Source organism: Echiichthys vipera, assembly GCF_963691815.1.
Source record: "Echiichthys vipera genome assembly, chromosome: 4".
Lineage (NCBI taxonomy): Eukaryota > Metazoa > Chordata > Actinopteri > Perciformes > Trachinidae > Echiichthys > Echiichthys vipera.
This window is the reverse complement of record NC_139829.1, coordinates 2,929,616-2,947,516: the sequence shown is the minus strand read 5'-3', so window position 1 is coordinate 2,947,516 and position 17,901 is coordinate 2,929,616. Positions and strand designations below refer to the sequence as shown.

Genomic DNA, 17,901 nt, shown 5'->3' with positions numbered 1-17,901 from the left:
GTTTCTGCAATCTACTTTTTTTTTGTTTTGTCTCCTTAAGCTGCTACGGTGTGCGTGTGCGTGTGCGTGTGTGTGTGTGTGTGCGTGCATGCCTGCGTGCATGTCTGCATGTGTGTGTGTGTGTGTGTGTGTGTGTTGGTGTGTGAGCTTGTCATTTTAAATGTGTCTTTTAAAGGTCCAGCCTATTCTTTTTGATGCTTTTAATGTTAAATTATTTTATGCACTTTAAGGGATTGTACTGTAAATTTTGTTGTACTGGTACAATGACTTGACTTGCTTTTGTCCGTCACGACAAGCTGATTATACATCCATGCAGCAGCACCCAAAGACAGCAGGGAGATGTCTTACCCCAGCAGGTATGCGCTGGAGCTGAACACCATCTTAACTGATCGAATACTTATAATTATATGGACTGTACTGATTCACATGACCCTGATGTCAATTTCTTTAGCAGATTTAATAGAGTCTTATTCATATAACTACTATAATGAAGATGAATTTCATATGTTAACTGGAAACTTAACCAGAAATGTAAATGTCTTCTCTACAATTCACTTAAATATACGCAGCCTTCCTAAGAATAATGATCAATTTATGCATTTCTTGTCATCCCTAAAACATGAATTTTCAATCATTGCCTTGACAGAAACTGTAGCTGTACAATATACCTCAGTACACTTTAGTATTTTCAAATAGGAAGGAAAGAGCTGAGGAGTTGCTGTTTTGTTCATAACAAATATCAGATTAAAGTAAGAAAGGAATTGAATTTAATCTCAAATGAAACTGAGGTTGAATCTGTCTTTCTGGAATTATTGTCTTGCCCTGTTTTTAGTGGCAGAAATGTCATAATTGGTTGTATTTATCGCCCACCTCATGCTGAAATTAATTATTTTAATGACACACTCATAGCTTCACTTAATGTTATTAGTAAGGAAGGTAAACTTTGTTATTTGCTTGGAGATCTTAACATCAATCTTATCAATACTGAGAACCATTTTTCTACTGTAAATTTTCTAAATGCATTATATTCATCTTTTTTCCCCCCTCTTATTGACAAGCCAACCAGAGTGACCTGTAAAACAGCCACTCTTATTGATATCATTACTATCCTATAAAATCAGGAATATTATATTCTGACATTACTGATTACTTGCCTGTATTCCATATCACTACAAGTAATAGTTTCAAACACAAGGGACCCAATGTCAGAACAGGTTTCCGCAAATTTAATGAAAATAACATCAAACGCTTTGGAGAAATGCTTGAACTAGTAAATTGGAATGATGTTTATGATCAACAGGATGCCAACAAAGCCTATCAATCTTTTATTCATTTGTTCAAGATCGTATTTAATGAGTGCTTTCCACTTGTAGGCCTCAAAGTCAATAACAGAAATGGTTTTAATAAACTACTGGATTCTTAAAATCCTCAAAACAGATTATATAAAAGGTTTATCTCTAATCCAACTCCACAGAACTCTAACACATATAAAAAATATAGAAACAAGTTCACTTATTTATTTCGTATGGCAAAAAAGAAATACTATTCTGATAAATTCAAAGAATCTACTAACAACATAAAAAATACATGGAATATTATTAGTGAACTATTAAACAAGAAAAAGGCATCTGCAAAATTCCCATCCCAATTTGCTGATGGCAAGTCCACAGTCTCCAATCTCTCTGACATAGCAACTGAATTGAATCATTTCTTTGTAACTGTTGGTAGCACCTTTGCAAAGAAAATCTCTATTTACATGTTTCAAACATCTCAGTTTATGTCTAAATGTATTTATAACAAACAAGACATTCCAGGCACTTTCATAAGTTTTTTTTTTTTGTTATCATCAGATATTCATTCTTATTCAGTAAGAGATCTGAAGAATTTTCATTTAACTCTTTGTCGTACCTCCAGTAATAAATATTTTATCAAATTCCATGGCCCCCGACTCTGGAACTCTTTAGATAGGTCTCTTAAACTTATATCATCCTACAAAATGTTTAGGACTAGTCTGGTGAGGTATCTTCTATCCAGGCAAAATAATACTCATGTCTAGTATAACTGAAATGAATTTGCAATTTTATGGATATTTTTCACTCTCTGTTTATTCTGTTTATCTAGTAATATGTTCTGTTAGCCTAGCTCCCGGGCAGTGGAGCTAATGGGGCTAATTCTGTAAACGTCAGCCAGACGGACGTATCTCCCTCCCTTCAACGTCACATACATGCCCTTTTTTGGTAAAACGAAATGAGGATCCAAAGTCCATTAAAATGGCGATTCCCAGAGGCGAGTACGATTGGATCAAGTTGAGAGAATAGCCCCGATGGAGAGGCTACGTCTATTTTTGATACAGTATATGACACACACACACACACACACACTCAGAATTTTTAAGGTGGGGTGTTTTCTTTCATATTACTTGTACATAAGTTGACGTTCGAGGCAAAATCTCTGCCTCCATGATACGAATCATACGGGTCACCTTAAATCCAACTGCAACTATTCTGTATTTCTCTTGAGAAAGAACGGCACGCCGCTGTATCACTGACCTAAGGGTAGAATTTACTTATAAATAAACAAACATATTTATGATGTAGGCCGGAAAAATTAGCTTCCCCTCCATCAAAGACCAGCAGCCGCCACTGCTCCAGCGTCTCCTAAATCCCTCTTGGGCCTTTTTTTTTGTAATGGAAACACGGCGAGTGAACGTGCGCTTAAACTTTCCGAGCAGCCACATTTTAAACTAATGGAAACGCCAACTTCTACACATTTTCACAGGCAGAAAGGTCAACTGAAGTGAGTGTGTTTGCCACAGGAATCTTGTGGGGAGGAGCACATGAAGTTAAAAGGTGTCCTTACATCGACGTTTTGGATGAAACCTGATTCTGCGAAGCCACTCATGTCACAATCCCACCTCTCCTGGCATCGACAACCACCACCTCCACACCGTTCAAACTGAAATCTGATATGGGCTACATTTAAATAATAATGTGAACAGCAAAACAAAACAATCTGAACAATCATCAGAATTGAGTCTTAAGTCTTGCAATGTGTTCTAGAAGGATCATGAGGAGAACACGTCCTAGTCCAGTGAGTGATTTGTAGAGCAGTATCAATATTTTAACATCAATTTTCTGATGTACTGGTAGCTACTGCAGAATCTTTAGAGAGAGTCTGAGATGTCCATATTTACTCGGAACATGCATATGGGGGAACAAAATCCCATCATCAGGAAGACACCCCAGGCAAAATCATCATTTGGTCAGTATTGAGATTTTGGCCTCTATTAACATGTCTTCCTTCAGACTGATGGAAACAAAACATCCACAAAACACATTTAGGTGTTTATTTTGCTACACTTTGTCTATTCGACATATATATTTAAACATATCATTTCAGAAAACGTATAATACAAAAAAAGAATCGTAAGTAATCTAATGTAATGTAATTAATCACCTGTGGAAGTATCATGGTGATATTAGCTAACGTTTTCCTATTCGCCTGTAGTTTCTCCCTTTAAAATGCAAGTGCTAACTAAATCAGAATTGTTGGTCTGCCATTTCAAGTCTGGGGAAAAAACTTTGACTAACTTACCAACTGTAAAAGAGTTCATATCTGCTTACAGACAACCTTCTCAGTCCGTGCATTGGAGCACACAGGCCAGTAATACAAACCTAATCCTAGAGCTATAAACACTAGTCTGCAGCTATACTTCAGTCATTAAAGATAACAGTCACCCTTTTAATGTTTGCCATGCCATTACTTTAAGTACCAACATGATGTAGTTCTGTTTTCCCCTCATAACTCAGCACTGCATGTGGAACAACCTCACAGTCACCAGTACTTACACTTTTAAACAAATTCCATTGTATCCTTTATTCTTTCTCAGGGTCTGTATGTTCACCTTAAGAATTGTTCCCAAAGAGCACTGGATGGAGGGGGCTACAGCTCTGCTTCACAATAAGGAAGCTAGGATGCTTAGATGACATCAACTCTTCTTTTATAGTACTTATGGGCTTTGGCCTCAAACCTACTCTGTGTTTAAGGAAGGTGGGCTTTCATTATATTTAGATTAGCAAATAAAACTATATTTATATACAAGTCATTCTAAAGGCATCATAATCTGCTTTACAGAAGAGCAGAGGGCATTAAATGCATGTATACTACAGTACATACATACAGCAGCAATTAACTAACAATCAGAAACAATGCAACCACAAATATTAACACAACTCCCATGATGCTGCACCAGATCAGAATGTTATCACTCTATTGAATGACTCATAGATATGGATTAGAAGATGCCTGCTACAAATACCAGTAGGTTCAAAAAGACCATTACCGTCTATTCACATGGTATTAGTTGCCGTTAGAGACCTTGGATATAATAAAGCTGAGGTACAAAGTTGAGAGAGACTCAACTTTTGGAGAAACTCAACCTGACGTCACACTGCAGTGGCCAATAACCAAGAATTGTCACAGTCCTTTTGAGGTGCCGATTGCTCCTGCAACAAACTCCAGCACAGTCACTCCGTCTCTTTCTTTCTCTCTTTTTTCTGTGAAATGAAGCTGCCTTCAAGTGCGGTCGGAAATGTGGAGATCATAACAACAATTTGACAACAAGTAAAATCAGTCTACTGAAATGTTGTAGAATCTTTATTAAAAGCTATATTTGAAAAAAAAATAATACATCCACAGGGCGTTTTGAGGGGTACAGAATGAAAGTATTGCTTTTCCAGAAAAAAATATATTTAGTCTGAATAAGCATTTTAATTTTTTTTACTGGTTTAACGATGACTTTCTGTCCCGTTCTTTTTCCAATGTAGCAGCCAATAGTGTTGGGCGTTGCTGGTTGCCAGGGTTGTCTGTTGTTGGGTGCAGCTACTATAGGCTGGCACTGGGTGAAATGGAGTTTGCCAATCCTGCAGCTGCTTCGGAGCCTCAGTGAAGGGGGCGTTATTTGTCCCAGCAGCTGAGTGAGCGGAGACGGGCAAAAACCAGAGTCAATATAGGCCGAGCATTCACTCCATGGACTGAGAGAAAGGAGAGAAACGCCATTCAAATGCACGCCCAAATGGCTAAGGTTCCCCTTGATCGCTTACATCACTTTCATCTTTACTTAGCTGGAATGGCTAACGCTAACGGCTAACGCTAACTGTCAGTCAAACTCCTCTGCAATACTTGTTTTTATGGTGTGATTTTCTGGAGGGGATGGGTTCAAACAGGCTCAAGAAGAAGAAGAAGACGAAGAATTCCTTTATTAGTCCCGCAACGGGGAAATAAGATTTTTTTCACTCTATTATTAATATTCATGTTACACACACACAGGCCCGAAATACATGCAATTAATGGAGAGATGTTAGAGCGAAGGGGCTGCCAGTGACCAGCGCCCCGAACAGCACCTCAGCAGTGCCCAGGAGATGAACTGGCACCTCTCCAGCCACCAGTCCACGCTCCATTCATGGTCCACACAGGGACTCGAACCGGCGACACTCCAGTTCCCAGCCAAGTCGCCCTGCCGCCCTCAAACAGACTCCGGTCTCCTGAAGGCTACTGGGCAACAAACCTGGCAACCCAACTGCTGGATTTATTTTTTGTTGTTGCGACTAGGATCTCGAGACACTACATGGTGGTGTTCTGCTCATTCTCCATATTCAACCTATGTCTATGGGTCTATGTTTATGTCTATGTTTATCGTAAATAAGTCATAGAGTGTGGTCTTTACCTAGTTTGTAAAGAATCCTGAGATAACTGAGAAAACCCACACAGACACAGGGAGAACATGCAAACTCCACACAGAAGGGCCCCAGTCGGGATTCGAACCTTGAACCCTCTTGTTGTGAGGGGACAGTGCTAACCACCACCGTGCCATGCAGCATTCCATTAAAACTAAAACAGCTTCACGAACTGTTGATTTTTAACACCTGAAACAAGACACACCCCAAGTTAGCCACAAGCCACTTGGAGGAAGCCAGTGCAAGATTTTGATGCTGTTGTGAATCTTACGAGTTAACAATCGTCAGTGTCTTGAATTATCTGCAGCTGCAGCCTCCAGTCTTCTCTGGCAGAACAGCGCGGAAGGTCTCTAGTACTCTGACTGTAAAAGGAGACCTCTTCCTTTGGATATATAAGGGTTGAATAGCAAACACTGCTCTAGGATGTAAGAAGATTAGAAGACAAATATGTCAGACACAGAAAAACCTGCCATTCTTACCTGGTAGGGGATTGTGGTGTTTGGTAGGTCCACACTAGCGATGAGCCAGCTGTCAGAAGCTTTGTTGGCAGTCCAGAGTCGGTAGTCAAAGTTATCACCATCTGGTCGGAGGTGGAGCTGCAGGGAACCCAGTCCAGTGATCTGGTACACCAGCCTTACACAGCCCCAGTCCTGGTGGTCCAGGACTGGACTGACAAGAACCGCCTGCTCCTGGTCATTTAAGAAGGCTGAGTCCACTGTTATTAAATGCCCTATAACAACAACAACACAGATATGTCATACACATATACAGTTCACATGAATATTATACCTGAGGGGTGTACTACAAAGTGCACTGAACGTCCCCAGGGTTTCTTTGGATAACCAAAAGAATTTCAAATATGAAACTCTATATCAGAGTTAAACGGTACCACGAAGCTCACTTAAGAGTTAATTTGTCAAGTCAGGGTTTCTGCTTTAGTTTCAATGCACGTTCTCATAAAAAGGGCGTGTATGGCGTCATTTGACTCTGGGACGCAGACTTCAGTCAAGCGGAGCAGATCATTATAATCATTATTAAAAAAAAAATAGCAGATGGTGTAAATCTGTAAGTGAAAAGATTTTGCATATTGTCTAAAAGTAACAAATGCAGATTTGTTTGCCATTAATCCCAATAGAGTGATGATGATTTAAACATGCAAACACGTCCAACCTGCTTTATTTTACATTTCAGGGAATGCAAAGGTTTAATACAACACACTGGCCATAATTCCATAACCTTTAGTGAATAACTTTTCCATGTGACATAAGAGCAGGATTATTTTTAATTACACAAAGTCACATCGGATGGGAGACAAACCCTGCACACAGAATTACAAGACTGACGCGCTGCCTCCACTCTACAGAGCCAGCAGTTTTCTTTTATATATATATATATATATATATATATATGTATATATATATGTATATGTATTTTTGCATTACTCTGATTATTTATTTGGAAATGCAATTAGTGGAAAATAATTTCCTGGTAGCCTATTCACCTTATTATGACAGAACACTCTGACAGTCAAATACTACTGAGCCAGAAAATGCAGGTTAGGAGCAACAGGCTAATGTTAGCGCCTCTGTTAGCGCCAAACATGTTGCTATATCTGCTGTTGCGGAGCTGTGGCTCAGGTAATATATATATCAGCATGTCGGCTGATATTTGTAGGGTTAGTGGTTCAATCCCCGCCTTTCCATGTGTCAGGATCGTTGTGTCATTGGGCAAGACACTTCACCCACCTTACCTTGTCTGAATGTTTGAGGTGACTGGAGTGGCTAATAATGCTTATTGTTATTATGAAAGTAGTCTAAAATTACTCTCAATTGGATGTTGAAAAGACGTCCACAAACGATCACAATTAGCCTTTACGGAGGTCAAAATAGAACGTTTGGTAAACATAAAAAAAAGACGTCACCTGGCCTTACAAAGCCAAAATGGATGTCACATTGCGCAGTGGGATGGGTGATCATATTTATATCCATATTTTGTATATTAACTTATATTGAATGGACAAACAGTCTCAATTCTGTTGATCTAGATGCTAATACAAATCATGCATATTAAGATCATACAGCTTTGGATATATGTATTACTTGCTTGCCATATCATGAACTAAAGAGAGACTATGATATATTTTCTGAAGCAAATAAGTAATGACTGGAACAGTGTAATAGAATTTCCTTCTTCCCTTTGTGTCACAGCTGAGTCTTTTTACCCAGGTCTGAGAGAGCAGAGAGGATTTTAGTGGATACAAACAGTGTTTATGGAGGGGTGGGGGGGTGGGGTTACAGTTGTATCTGTGATCCCTTATTTGGTCAAATGAAGTTCAAGGAGAATCTTACTAGCAGGAGACGTCTTTGAGCAGTAATGTGTTCAAACAGTGGCCCATGGAAGAGCAGATAGGACAGCCCCACATGTCTGCAGAAAAGACAACACAAGGCTGCAGGATCTTAAAGAGACATACCACTAGTTTTGCAGGTTTAAGTCAATATACTGCAAATCTCATGAACTTTATATCACAGATAACCATTGTGCAAACCATTCAGCTATGTTGAATAGCTGCCTGTAGCTTGTGTAGCCTTTTGAAAGTTGCCTTTTGAAAGTTGCTTGAGTTATGTTATCCATCATAATACTTTCAAGTGTCATTTTTTTCATTGTTACGCGCTAATGCCGTACTGACCATTATAATCAGTATACACATGAACTGCTATATTATGCAACAGTCAACACTATAAATAGAAACTTAATGTCAACTGGATTTTAGGTTTAGAAAAAGTCTCTGGTCTGGTTTGATACAGAAAAGTCTGCAGTGACTTCAGATCCACATGCTCTCATCAACAGGTTCCTTAGATATCTTATGAAACATGACATTCTTAAATGCTATGAAATAGCGACCAGTATATGCCTGTATGGTTCAGTTTAGGCACTAAAATGACTTGATAGAGTCATAGAGTTGAAGATTTGATAAAAGCTAGTGGTTTGGCTTAGAACTTCCAGGACATGAACACCGATCCCCAGGGTAAAAGGCCTTTTCTTTGGGACTCATCCACCACACCAACCCTCCTCGCATATTTTAGCACCTGCAACACCTGCTTTCTTTGGACATTTATTAATTGTGTCTATTTTTGCATATAAAATATGCACAATACACTTTTTATACATGTCTAGTTCTAACATGCTAATCACACAATGCACTTAATGTCCACTGTGGCATGACAGTGCTTGTATACAATAAAAAAAAGTATTTTATTCTTTTATTTAAATCTATGGTCTACCATTTGGAATATTGGTAATTATTATTAACATCGGTTATACGTTGATTGTGGTCCTGTAGTCCAATCTACACGATATATTTAGCAAAAAGAAACAATAAATCCATTCAGTCTATCAGCCGTAGGCCTGCATAGAAATTGACCAATGGGAGCCATCTGTCACAGAAGGCTCCCATTTGCTCGTACCTTCCATCCAATCCCCTCGACTCCCCTGCTCCTCGTCTCCTCCCACTACCCCTCCCTCTCTGTAAACTCTGAGAGGCTAGTGATTAGCTTAGCAGCTCAGCTACCGGAGCTTCTGTTACCATGGAGAAGGAAAAGACCGATACCAGCAAGTGGCCTCTGCTCACCCCAACAGAGAAGGTTAGAGAAAACGTAAGTGGAGCGAGGAAAAGGCAGAAACCAAGAGGAAATGTGATCGACGCAGGAACAAAAATAAAAAATAAAACTAACTACAAAATTGTGCATTACTTTTCGTTGGAATAGCCCATGTACGGACAATGAATGAAGGCAGCCTGTTCAGATACATCCTGTTTATAAACCAAAACCACATTCTTTCTCTGTCATTAACTTAAGTGCTTTTGTTGCTTGAACCTAGCCACAGACAGGATGTAGCACTTATTTCACTCAAAAAGGTCTCGGTTTGTCAACGTAAGTGAGGAAAAAATGTAGTGCTATATAGTTTCTAGGAGCCATGGTTGGAAGGGAAACCAATGGGCACTAGCAACCAAAATTCTAAAAGATAGACTACAGTTGAATATTGTCAGTAAAAATAGAAACTCTACATTATTTGTAGTTAAGGACCTACACTTTCATTCTCAACAAATCTCATAAAAAGAACCCAAGCCAACATCGTGCCTGTCTGTCATTCAGTATTTTCTGACTACCTTAGACTTAGACTTCTCTTTATTGATCCTTTGGGATGAACTCCTGCAAGGAAATTGAGTTTCCAGCAGCTTACAAAAACACGAGGGATGTATAAAAAATACAGTATAGGATAACCAATAAACTCTTAGCTAAATAAATACAGATTGTATAGATACAGTAAGCAATAAACCCTTAGCTCAATAAATACAGAAAGTATAAAATAAAAAACATAAAAAACTATAAACAGTAAGCTATAAACTCTTAGCTTAATATATACAGAAAGTATAAAAAAAATAAACAGTAACCAATAAACTCTTAGCTAAATAAATACAGAAAGTATAAAAAACAACAAACAGTAAGCAATAAACTCTTAGTCAAATATATATGAGGTAGACGTAAGAATGCAGGTCAAATAAAATTCACAGAAAGTTAAATGAGATAAGTTAAATGTAAAGGAAATGTATAAGATCAAATATGTGTGACTGTATATGACAGAAATGAGCAGTAAGATTAAATTATTGCACTTCAGTGGTGGATAAAGTTATTGCACAAAGAAAAGAAGATAACTGTCCAGGTATGTAAGAGTAGATTATTAATTGCACAGTGAGTGGCTCCCACTCCTTCCCTTCTGTCCTCTTTATTTCCTCCTCTGCCCAATGAGGAGTTGTAGAGGATGATGGTCTGAGGGACAAAGGAGTTCTTGAGTCTTTTGGTCATACCCATCCTATCTGTGGCTCTGAGCTCATTACTGAGGATGTAAATCTTTAAAAACACTTCACAACTATATAGTTTAATATTTTAAACAATGCTTGTCACCCTAGCTTTTAGCAAACAGGAGAAAATAGATCATATGTCGGGGACTATTAATCCACATTTGGTGCTCTGGTGAGTATTTGTGGCAGCAGGACAGTGTGTGGGGGATTGAGTCACAATAAACTGCATTGTGTGTGTTCATGTTAATGACATAACATAACATGACATAATGTGTCACCCAATGCAACAGTGAGGGTCCTTGATGTGTTTTTGGACAACAATGGAGCTCTATGGCCCAGAACAAGAGGGTGGATCAGGCTTTAACACACATGCTTGTTAGTCGCAACACTTGGGGCCACATGAATAAACGATGTGTATGAACAAAAGACATTTGTACACCTTTCCCCACACATAAACTGGATTCAATTAGACCAGCTAAAGTCAGTTTTATCTGGGACCCCTGCTGGTGATGTGATGAGGAGGAGACATTGTTTTCACATTGTTTGACAATCTCACTGATTGTATTAGTATTTTTATTAATCAAAGGTGCATTTAAGAAACTTCTTTTTAAGGTGATGAATTTCATCATTATTTTCATTTAAATTTGACCATCATTTCATTAACAATGAATGTGGCCCCTGGTCTTTTCCTGGAACTTGTTGATTTAAATACACAGAATATCACCACATCCTTTAATAGTGTCAAAATAATATTTACTTTGGCAATGCATTTGTAGCTACAATATGATAAGGCAAAGAACAAATCTGCTGACATCAGCTTATTCAGCAAACAAGGCCGGGTCACATTTCAGTATATAATAATGTTTGTGTTCACAATAAAATATTTTAAATAAGATTAAATAAAAGTTTAATACATTTTATAGGATATTAAATGTGTCCATCCGTTTCACAGGAGCTTTGACCACTCACTCTATGGCTTCTAAATGGCAACAGCTGTCATTGTGACCTAAGAACAGGAACATCTGTATTAATATCTTACATATTTGTAGTTCAGGTACATTTTATAAAACATCTAATTTCATCATCTCATCTTCAACCGCTTATCCGGGGTCAGGTCGCGGGTTTATAAAACATAAAATACTAAAATACAAAGAGGGTCAAAACACACAGAGCTACTATTGAGCCATAGGCCTGAAAAGCCACACCACTGAAGACACACCATTACAACCAGCATTTGCGACTTGGAGACAAAAATCCATGGTTTGATTTTTATTCCTTTTTCATTTATAGAGCTAAGCAGAGGGCCTGACATTTAGCCATGAGCCAGACACCTGGCCATGCCGCCGCGCATTCCTGCACCTGTTGGACAAAGCATGGAGCATGTGGCGCCACAGATCAACTATTGCAAATTCAGCACAACTTCTGCTGTGTGGCACTAGAGAACGAGCACTAAACATGACCTATGTTGCTCTTCATCAAGTGTACATCACACTGTAAATTTCATGTAAATTGGTTGATGTAGATTGTAGATTGGACAATGTATGCTGAAGTTTATTGAAGTTATAGCAACTTCATGTTTCATGACTAAAAAAATCAGTATTCGCGGTAAGGTCTGATGGAATGGTATTGTGAAGGGACTGCCTGCTCCAAGCTCGTTGGGCTGCTTGGCTACTTAATATTCACAATCACTGCAGTGTATGCTCATGTAGCCCACATGAATATTAATTAGCCATGTGGACCCAGATGAGTTGTCAAGAATTTCTTACTTAGATAAAGATTGAAATATGTGTGTATGTAAGGTAGTGGCTTGTTACTCATGAAGGTTTTTGTGCTGCCTGAATTTACATTGATACATCCACTTTGTAACTTGTTAGCCTAACTTGTTAGCCTAGCTTGTTACCCTTCGCTAGCGTGGTATTTTCAAGCCTGACTTTATTTGGCCCGCCTTGGCTCCACCTCTCTCGATTCTACTCCTGCACCATTAAGAGTGTCCTGGCGGGGAACATCAATGCCTGGTACAGAAACAGCACCGAACGTGCCTGTAAGGCCCTGCAAAGAATGGTTTGTGTGGCTGAACATACATTATGCTGTGCCCTACCCTGCGTAAAGGATATTCACACTAGGCACTGTAAGAATAAGGCTAAAAGAATCATTAATGATCCAAATCACGTGGGTAACAGCCTTTTCTTCTGGTTGAGCTTGGAAAGAACTGGCTATACCAGGCCAGCACTGAGTGGCTCAGGAAGAGCTTCTACCCTCAGGACGTGAGGATCCTAAATGAGGACACTGCCTAACACTGTCCCTTTGTTCATCATCAACACTGTGCTAAGTGAACACACTGAATGGCAGTAGATGAGACAGTCCCAGAGTCTGGTTCATGAGTTGTTTAGCCATCTGTACTAACATTCATCGGCCAACTGATAATGTCAACAACATCAACATATCCTTCACTGCTAACTGGGCCCCAGCCCCACTGTCAGTATACTTTATGGATCATTGTTCTTAAAAATGAAACAGCTGCTACTGTCATCAGAGGAGAGGAGTCAGTAACTGGCAGAAACTCTACAGGGAGGGAGCGATGAGCAGTATTGATGCTGGTGGTCCGTGAGACAGCAGTGAGGCCCTGACAGCTCCCACCTCACTCCATCCATCCCTGTCTATCGGTTTATCTTGTAGCAGCACAGCCTGAAGTCTTTGTCTCTAATGTCTCTGTTTAGTGAATATAATCACCTAGGATATCCATCCTGGTTTTAACCACAAACTCTGCCTTGGGTTCTTTTTTTGGTGCAGCCTCGTCAGCCCAAGCCCACATTTCCATGACAACCAAACAGAAAACACCACCGTGGTCCTGTCTTTTTTTATGAGTCTATTTATTGCCACAGCGGGTGTAGTCTGTCACCCTCTCCAAGGCCGGGCCGGTGGCTGGAGCTCATTCCAGCTCAGTCTGGTAAGTGGTTTCGTGCACACCACGCTCTCTGGCTCTCTGCTGAAGCTTCTGTTTGGGGCAGAGCTCTGTTTCCAGAGTCACAGGGAACATGCAGCGTATAGCTTCAGTGAGAATATAATGAGAGCTAAAGGCTTGGCTGGAAAAAAAGATGGCACACACAATTTACAGTGCTGCCACTTATCCTAACAGTGGGAACATAAACTGCTCTGACAGATTATCATAAACAGACGGAGCTGCCTTTGGGACGCTCTGCGGCTTGAAGCACACAACGAAGCAGCCTCTGGGAAACAAGACAAAAAGGGGAATGTTTGGTCTGGCACATGTTGTGACACACTTCTATCACGCAGGAGATCAAAATACAGCATTTTTCACTCTCTCAACTCTTTTTTTCCCCCAATAAGTCAGTCTAATTACCTATGTTAGAAGGTTTAAAGTCAGGTCTATATTAATAACCTACAGTATATCACATTTCAGAACTATAATATGATAAAAATCCATTTCTCTAACCTGAAAGAAAATAAAAACAAAACACTATGGAGGCCACTGTGAGTGAAAAAAATAATCTGAAATCAAAGTATTACTCCGTAAGATTTCAGATACATTGTGTCTAGCTTTTTTGCTCTTTTGTAAACTTAAAAAACTAAAAAACATTCACCTCTCTACTTCCAGTCCGTCCCCTATATGTTCCCCTTTTGAATCCACACACACACATGTTCCTATTACACTTCTGCTCTTACTACAAGTCCGACTCAGAAGTTCTCGATTTTCGATTAAAAGTGAATGCAGCATAATCATTGGTGACGAACTGCGCAGACAGACCAAATGCTGTCAGCAGCGTCATTAACATGGAGACTTATTTTCCGTGTAGAGAGGGAATGTCTCCACAGACACACAGATGTGGATACTCAGCAAAGAGGCAACAAGTGCTTTCATTAGTGGGCCATATGATCAATCACCATTGTTTTAACTCTTTCTGTGATAAATATTTACTTAGAAGACGATTAAATAGATGAAAATCTTGCAAAAATAGTATGAGAATAAAGTTGTAACTTAAAAAGTCGCAACAACAAGCGGATGCTTGTCTTTCAAGGAGAGGAAGTTCATTTTTCCGGCCTACATCATAGATGTGTTTGTTTATTTATATGTAAATTCTACCCTTCGTTCCTTTTCAAGAAAATGATCTGTGACCTTGACGTACCAACTAGGCGTCTTTTCCAGGGACTTGACCAGTATCCTCTCAATGGCCAGCAGAGCTAGGTTGCTTAAACAGCCTTGGCCCAGCTGGAGCTGCTGCGCCAGGCTACTGTGAAGTGTGACCGCCTGTGAGTGTGAGTGACGGGGGGAGAAGCTCCACAGCAGCTGCTGCTCGTTGGGAGTCACAGAACAGAATCGCCAAACACAACGCTAGTCGTTTTTAACAAAGACAAAGTCTCTGGGGATCGGTAAAGTGTCCGGATCAGTTCAGAACAACGGAATGAAAAACTTGGAAAATCCTCTATTGGATGTTTGTTCTTCAAGATCGCTGATTTGCTGATTTAGTTGTCAATCAAAAAAGGATTCCGCCTCAGACAGCTCATCCAATAATCATGCAGAAGCCGAGCGCCCAGGCCAGCCCACTGTCCCATGGACCCCTAGAGACGCTGAGCATCTGATGGGCTGGACAAAGCCCAGCATTTATCCAATGAGCATCTAGTTTGGCTGCAGTAGAACAACCCGCTCTACACTTCCCCATTGAAGTCAGTAGAAGCTGAGCCTCCTACTGTGTAAAGCACTGTGGAGCTGAATGAGAAGGAAGTTGCACTGGTTACCTGTGATAAGTAGCTGATTCTGAACAAAAGATGAAGGCTTTCTAGCAGAGTCCAGATCTAAACCCAATAGAGAATCTCTGGAAAATCCTCTGCAACAAAGTAATATCCAAGAAAACCACTGCAGATACAGAACTGTGGAAGAGACTGAAGAAGAATGGACCAAGATCAAACCAGAGCAATGTGAGAAACTAGTGATGTCCTGTGAGCACAGATGTGCTTAGACTTAGACTTCTCTTTTTTGATCCTTTGGGATGACTCCCACAAGGAAATTGAGTTTCCAGCAGCTTACAAAAACACAAGACTGTAACGGGTTTGGTTGGGACCCAATAGCAGCACAAATACAGGCAGGTATTGTTGGTAACAAACTTTATTGGCTTGATGCAGGGAATAATCAGAGTCACGTCGCTGCAGGTAGCCACAGAGGAGACTTGAGTTACACTCACTCTGAAGAGCTGAACCAGGTAACCGCCAGCTAGCCACAGGAGCCGACAGGCAGAATCCAGAAGGGGACAGGCGAGGATCGTGGTCAGGGACGGAAGGCTGAGGTGGTTTCCAGGAGATCGGTCAGGCAGGATAGTCAGAGGCAGGCTGGGTCGAAACCGGGAGATCAGGCAGAGTAACGCTGGAGAGTCTGGTGCAAGCATCGAGAACAATCTGGGAGTGAGTGAGTGTGGAGTTGGGGTTTAAATGCAGCCAGAGCAGAGAGCACAGGTGAGTGGAGTTGGCTTGATGAGGGGTGTGTCTGATTGACAGATTGAAGCAGGTGCAGAGTGTGAGGCAGAGAGGAACTGTGACAGAACCCCTCCCTTAAGGGGCGACTCCTGGCGACCCAAACAAACCAATGCAGAGCCGGGTGGGTGGAGGGGGTCCGGAGGAGGGTTGATATTCGTCAGAGACGTCCACGTCCATCCCCTCATCCCTGACTGTAGGGAATGCGTCATCTGCATCCGAGGGTGGGTTATCGGACTCATCATCCAATTGTTCAGATTGATGGAGTGGCCGGGAAGGTGGAGTCCGTGGTCTGGGGATGTAACTGGTTCTGGCGGGTTGATCGGGGTGACGCTGATGAAAGTCCCTGACAAGGTGGCGATCCAATATGTGTCTGGCAGGAACCCAGGATCTCTCCTCGGGGCCGTATCCCTCCCAATCCACCAGGTATTGGAGGCCCCTCCCACGTGGGACTGCAGGAGACGACGGACTGTGTAGGTGAGGCCTCCGTCAATGAAACGAGGAGGTGGGATGGCAGGGGACCAGGGCACTCTCTCGGACCGGTTTGATTCTGGAGACGTGGAAGGTGGGATGAACACGCATAGATCTGGGGAGTTTGAGTCTCACCGCTGCGGGATTGATGATCTTGATCACCTCGAAGGGACCAATGAAGCGAGGAGCCAGCTTCTTTGACTCCACCCTCAGGGGAAGGTCACGGGTGGAGAGCCAAACCCTTTGACCAAGCTGATATTCTGGAGCCTGGGAGCGGTGGCGGTTAGAGGCAGAGGCATAGCGTCCAGCGGCTTTGAGGAGGGCAGCTCGAGCTCGGATCCAGGTCCTGCGGCAGCGGTGGATGAAGGCCTGGACGGCCGGACAAGAAGTCTCTCTCTCCAGGGTCGGGAACAGAGGTGGTTGGTAGCCATAGACGCACTGGAAGGGAGAGAGGCCTGTGGCGGAACTGGTCAGGGTGTTGTGCGAGTATTCCACCCACAGGAGCTGTTCGGGCCAAGATGAGGGGGATTGGGATGACATGCATCGGAGTGCCGTCTCCATCTCCTGATTTTTGCGTTCCGTCTGACCGTTAGACTGGGGATGGTATCCTGATGAGAGACTGGCAGTGGCCCCCAGGAGTGAGCAGAATTCTCTCCAGAAAACAGAGGCGAACTGGGGGCCCGATCAGAAACCACGTCTACTGGGATGCCATGGAGGCGGACAACATGTTTAAGCAACAGTCTTGCAGTCCCTTTGGCAGAAGGGAGTTTGGGCAGGGGCACAAAGTGGGCCATCTTGCTGAACCGGTCCACCACCGTCAAAATGGTGGTGTTGCCGTTGGACGGTGGTAGACCGGTGACGAAGTCCACGGAGATGTGTGACCATGGACGATGAGGTATCGGTAGTGGGTGCAGAAGACCAGCAGGAGCTTGGAGTGTGGGTTTATGTTGGTTGCAGGTGGGGCAGGCTTTGACGAAGCTCCGTGTATCTTCAGCCAGAGTGGACCACCAGAAGCGACGCTGCACCACTTCCTTCGTCCGCTGGATCCCAGGGTGACAGCTGAGGTTGGAGCTGTGAGCCCACTGGAGGACCTCGGACCGGAGGTCAGGTGGAACATACAGACGTTCTGGTGGACAGGAACTGGGTCCAGGCTGGTCCTGGATGGCAGCTCTGACCCTCTCTTCCACCTCCCAGGTAAGTGTGGCGAGGCGTGAAGCTGGGAGAATGGTTTCAGGCTCTCGAGCCTCCTTCTCCTCCTCCTGAAACTGCCGAGACAAGGCATCAGGTTTGACATTGCGGGACCCCGGCCGATATGAGAGGGAGAAGTTGAATCTGGTGAGGAAGAGAGACCAC

At 41.9% G+C, this 17,901-nt stretch overlaps 1 protein-coding gene across 1 annotated transcript in view; it reads right to left on the bottom strand.

Annotated features, from left to right (window-relative positions):
* mamdc2a (MAM domain containing 2a) overlaps positions 1-17,901 on the bottom strand; it is a 58,574-nt gene that overhangs the window by 25,685 nt on the left and 14,988 nt on the right. Inside the window, exon 3 of the mRNA XM_083913096.1 lies at positions 6,215-6,465. Coding sequence (XP_083769222.1) covers positions 6,215-6,465 — 251 coding nt within the window. The remainder of the gene's footprint in view (positions 1-6,214; positions 6,466-17,901) is intronic.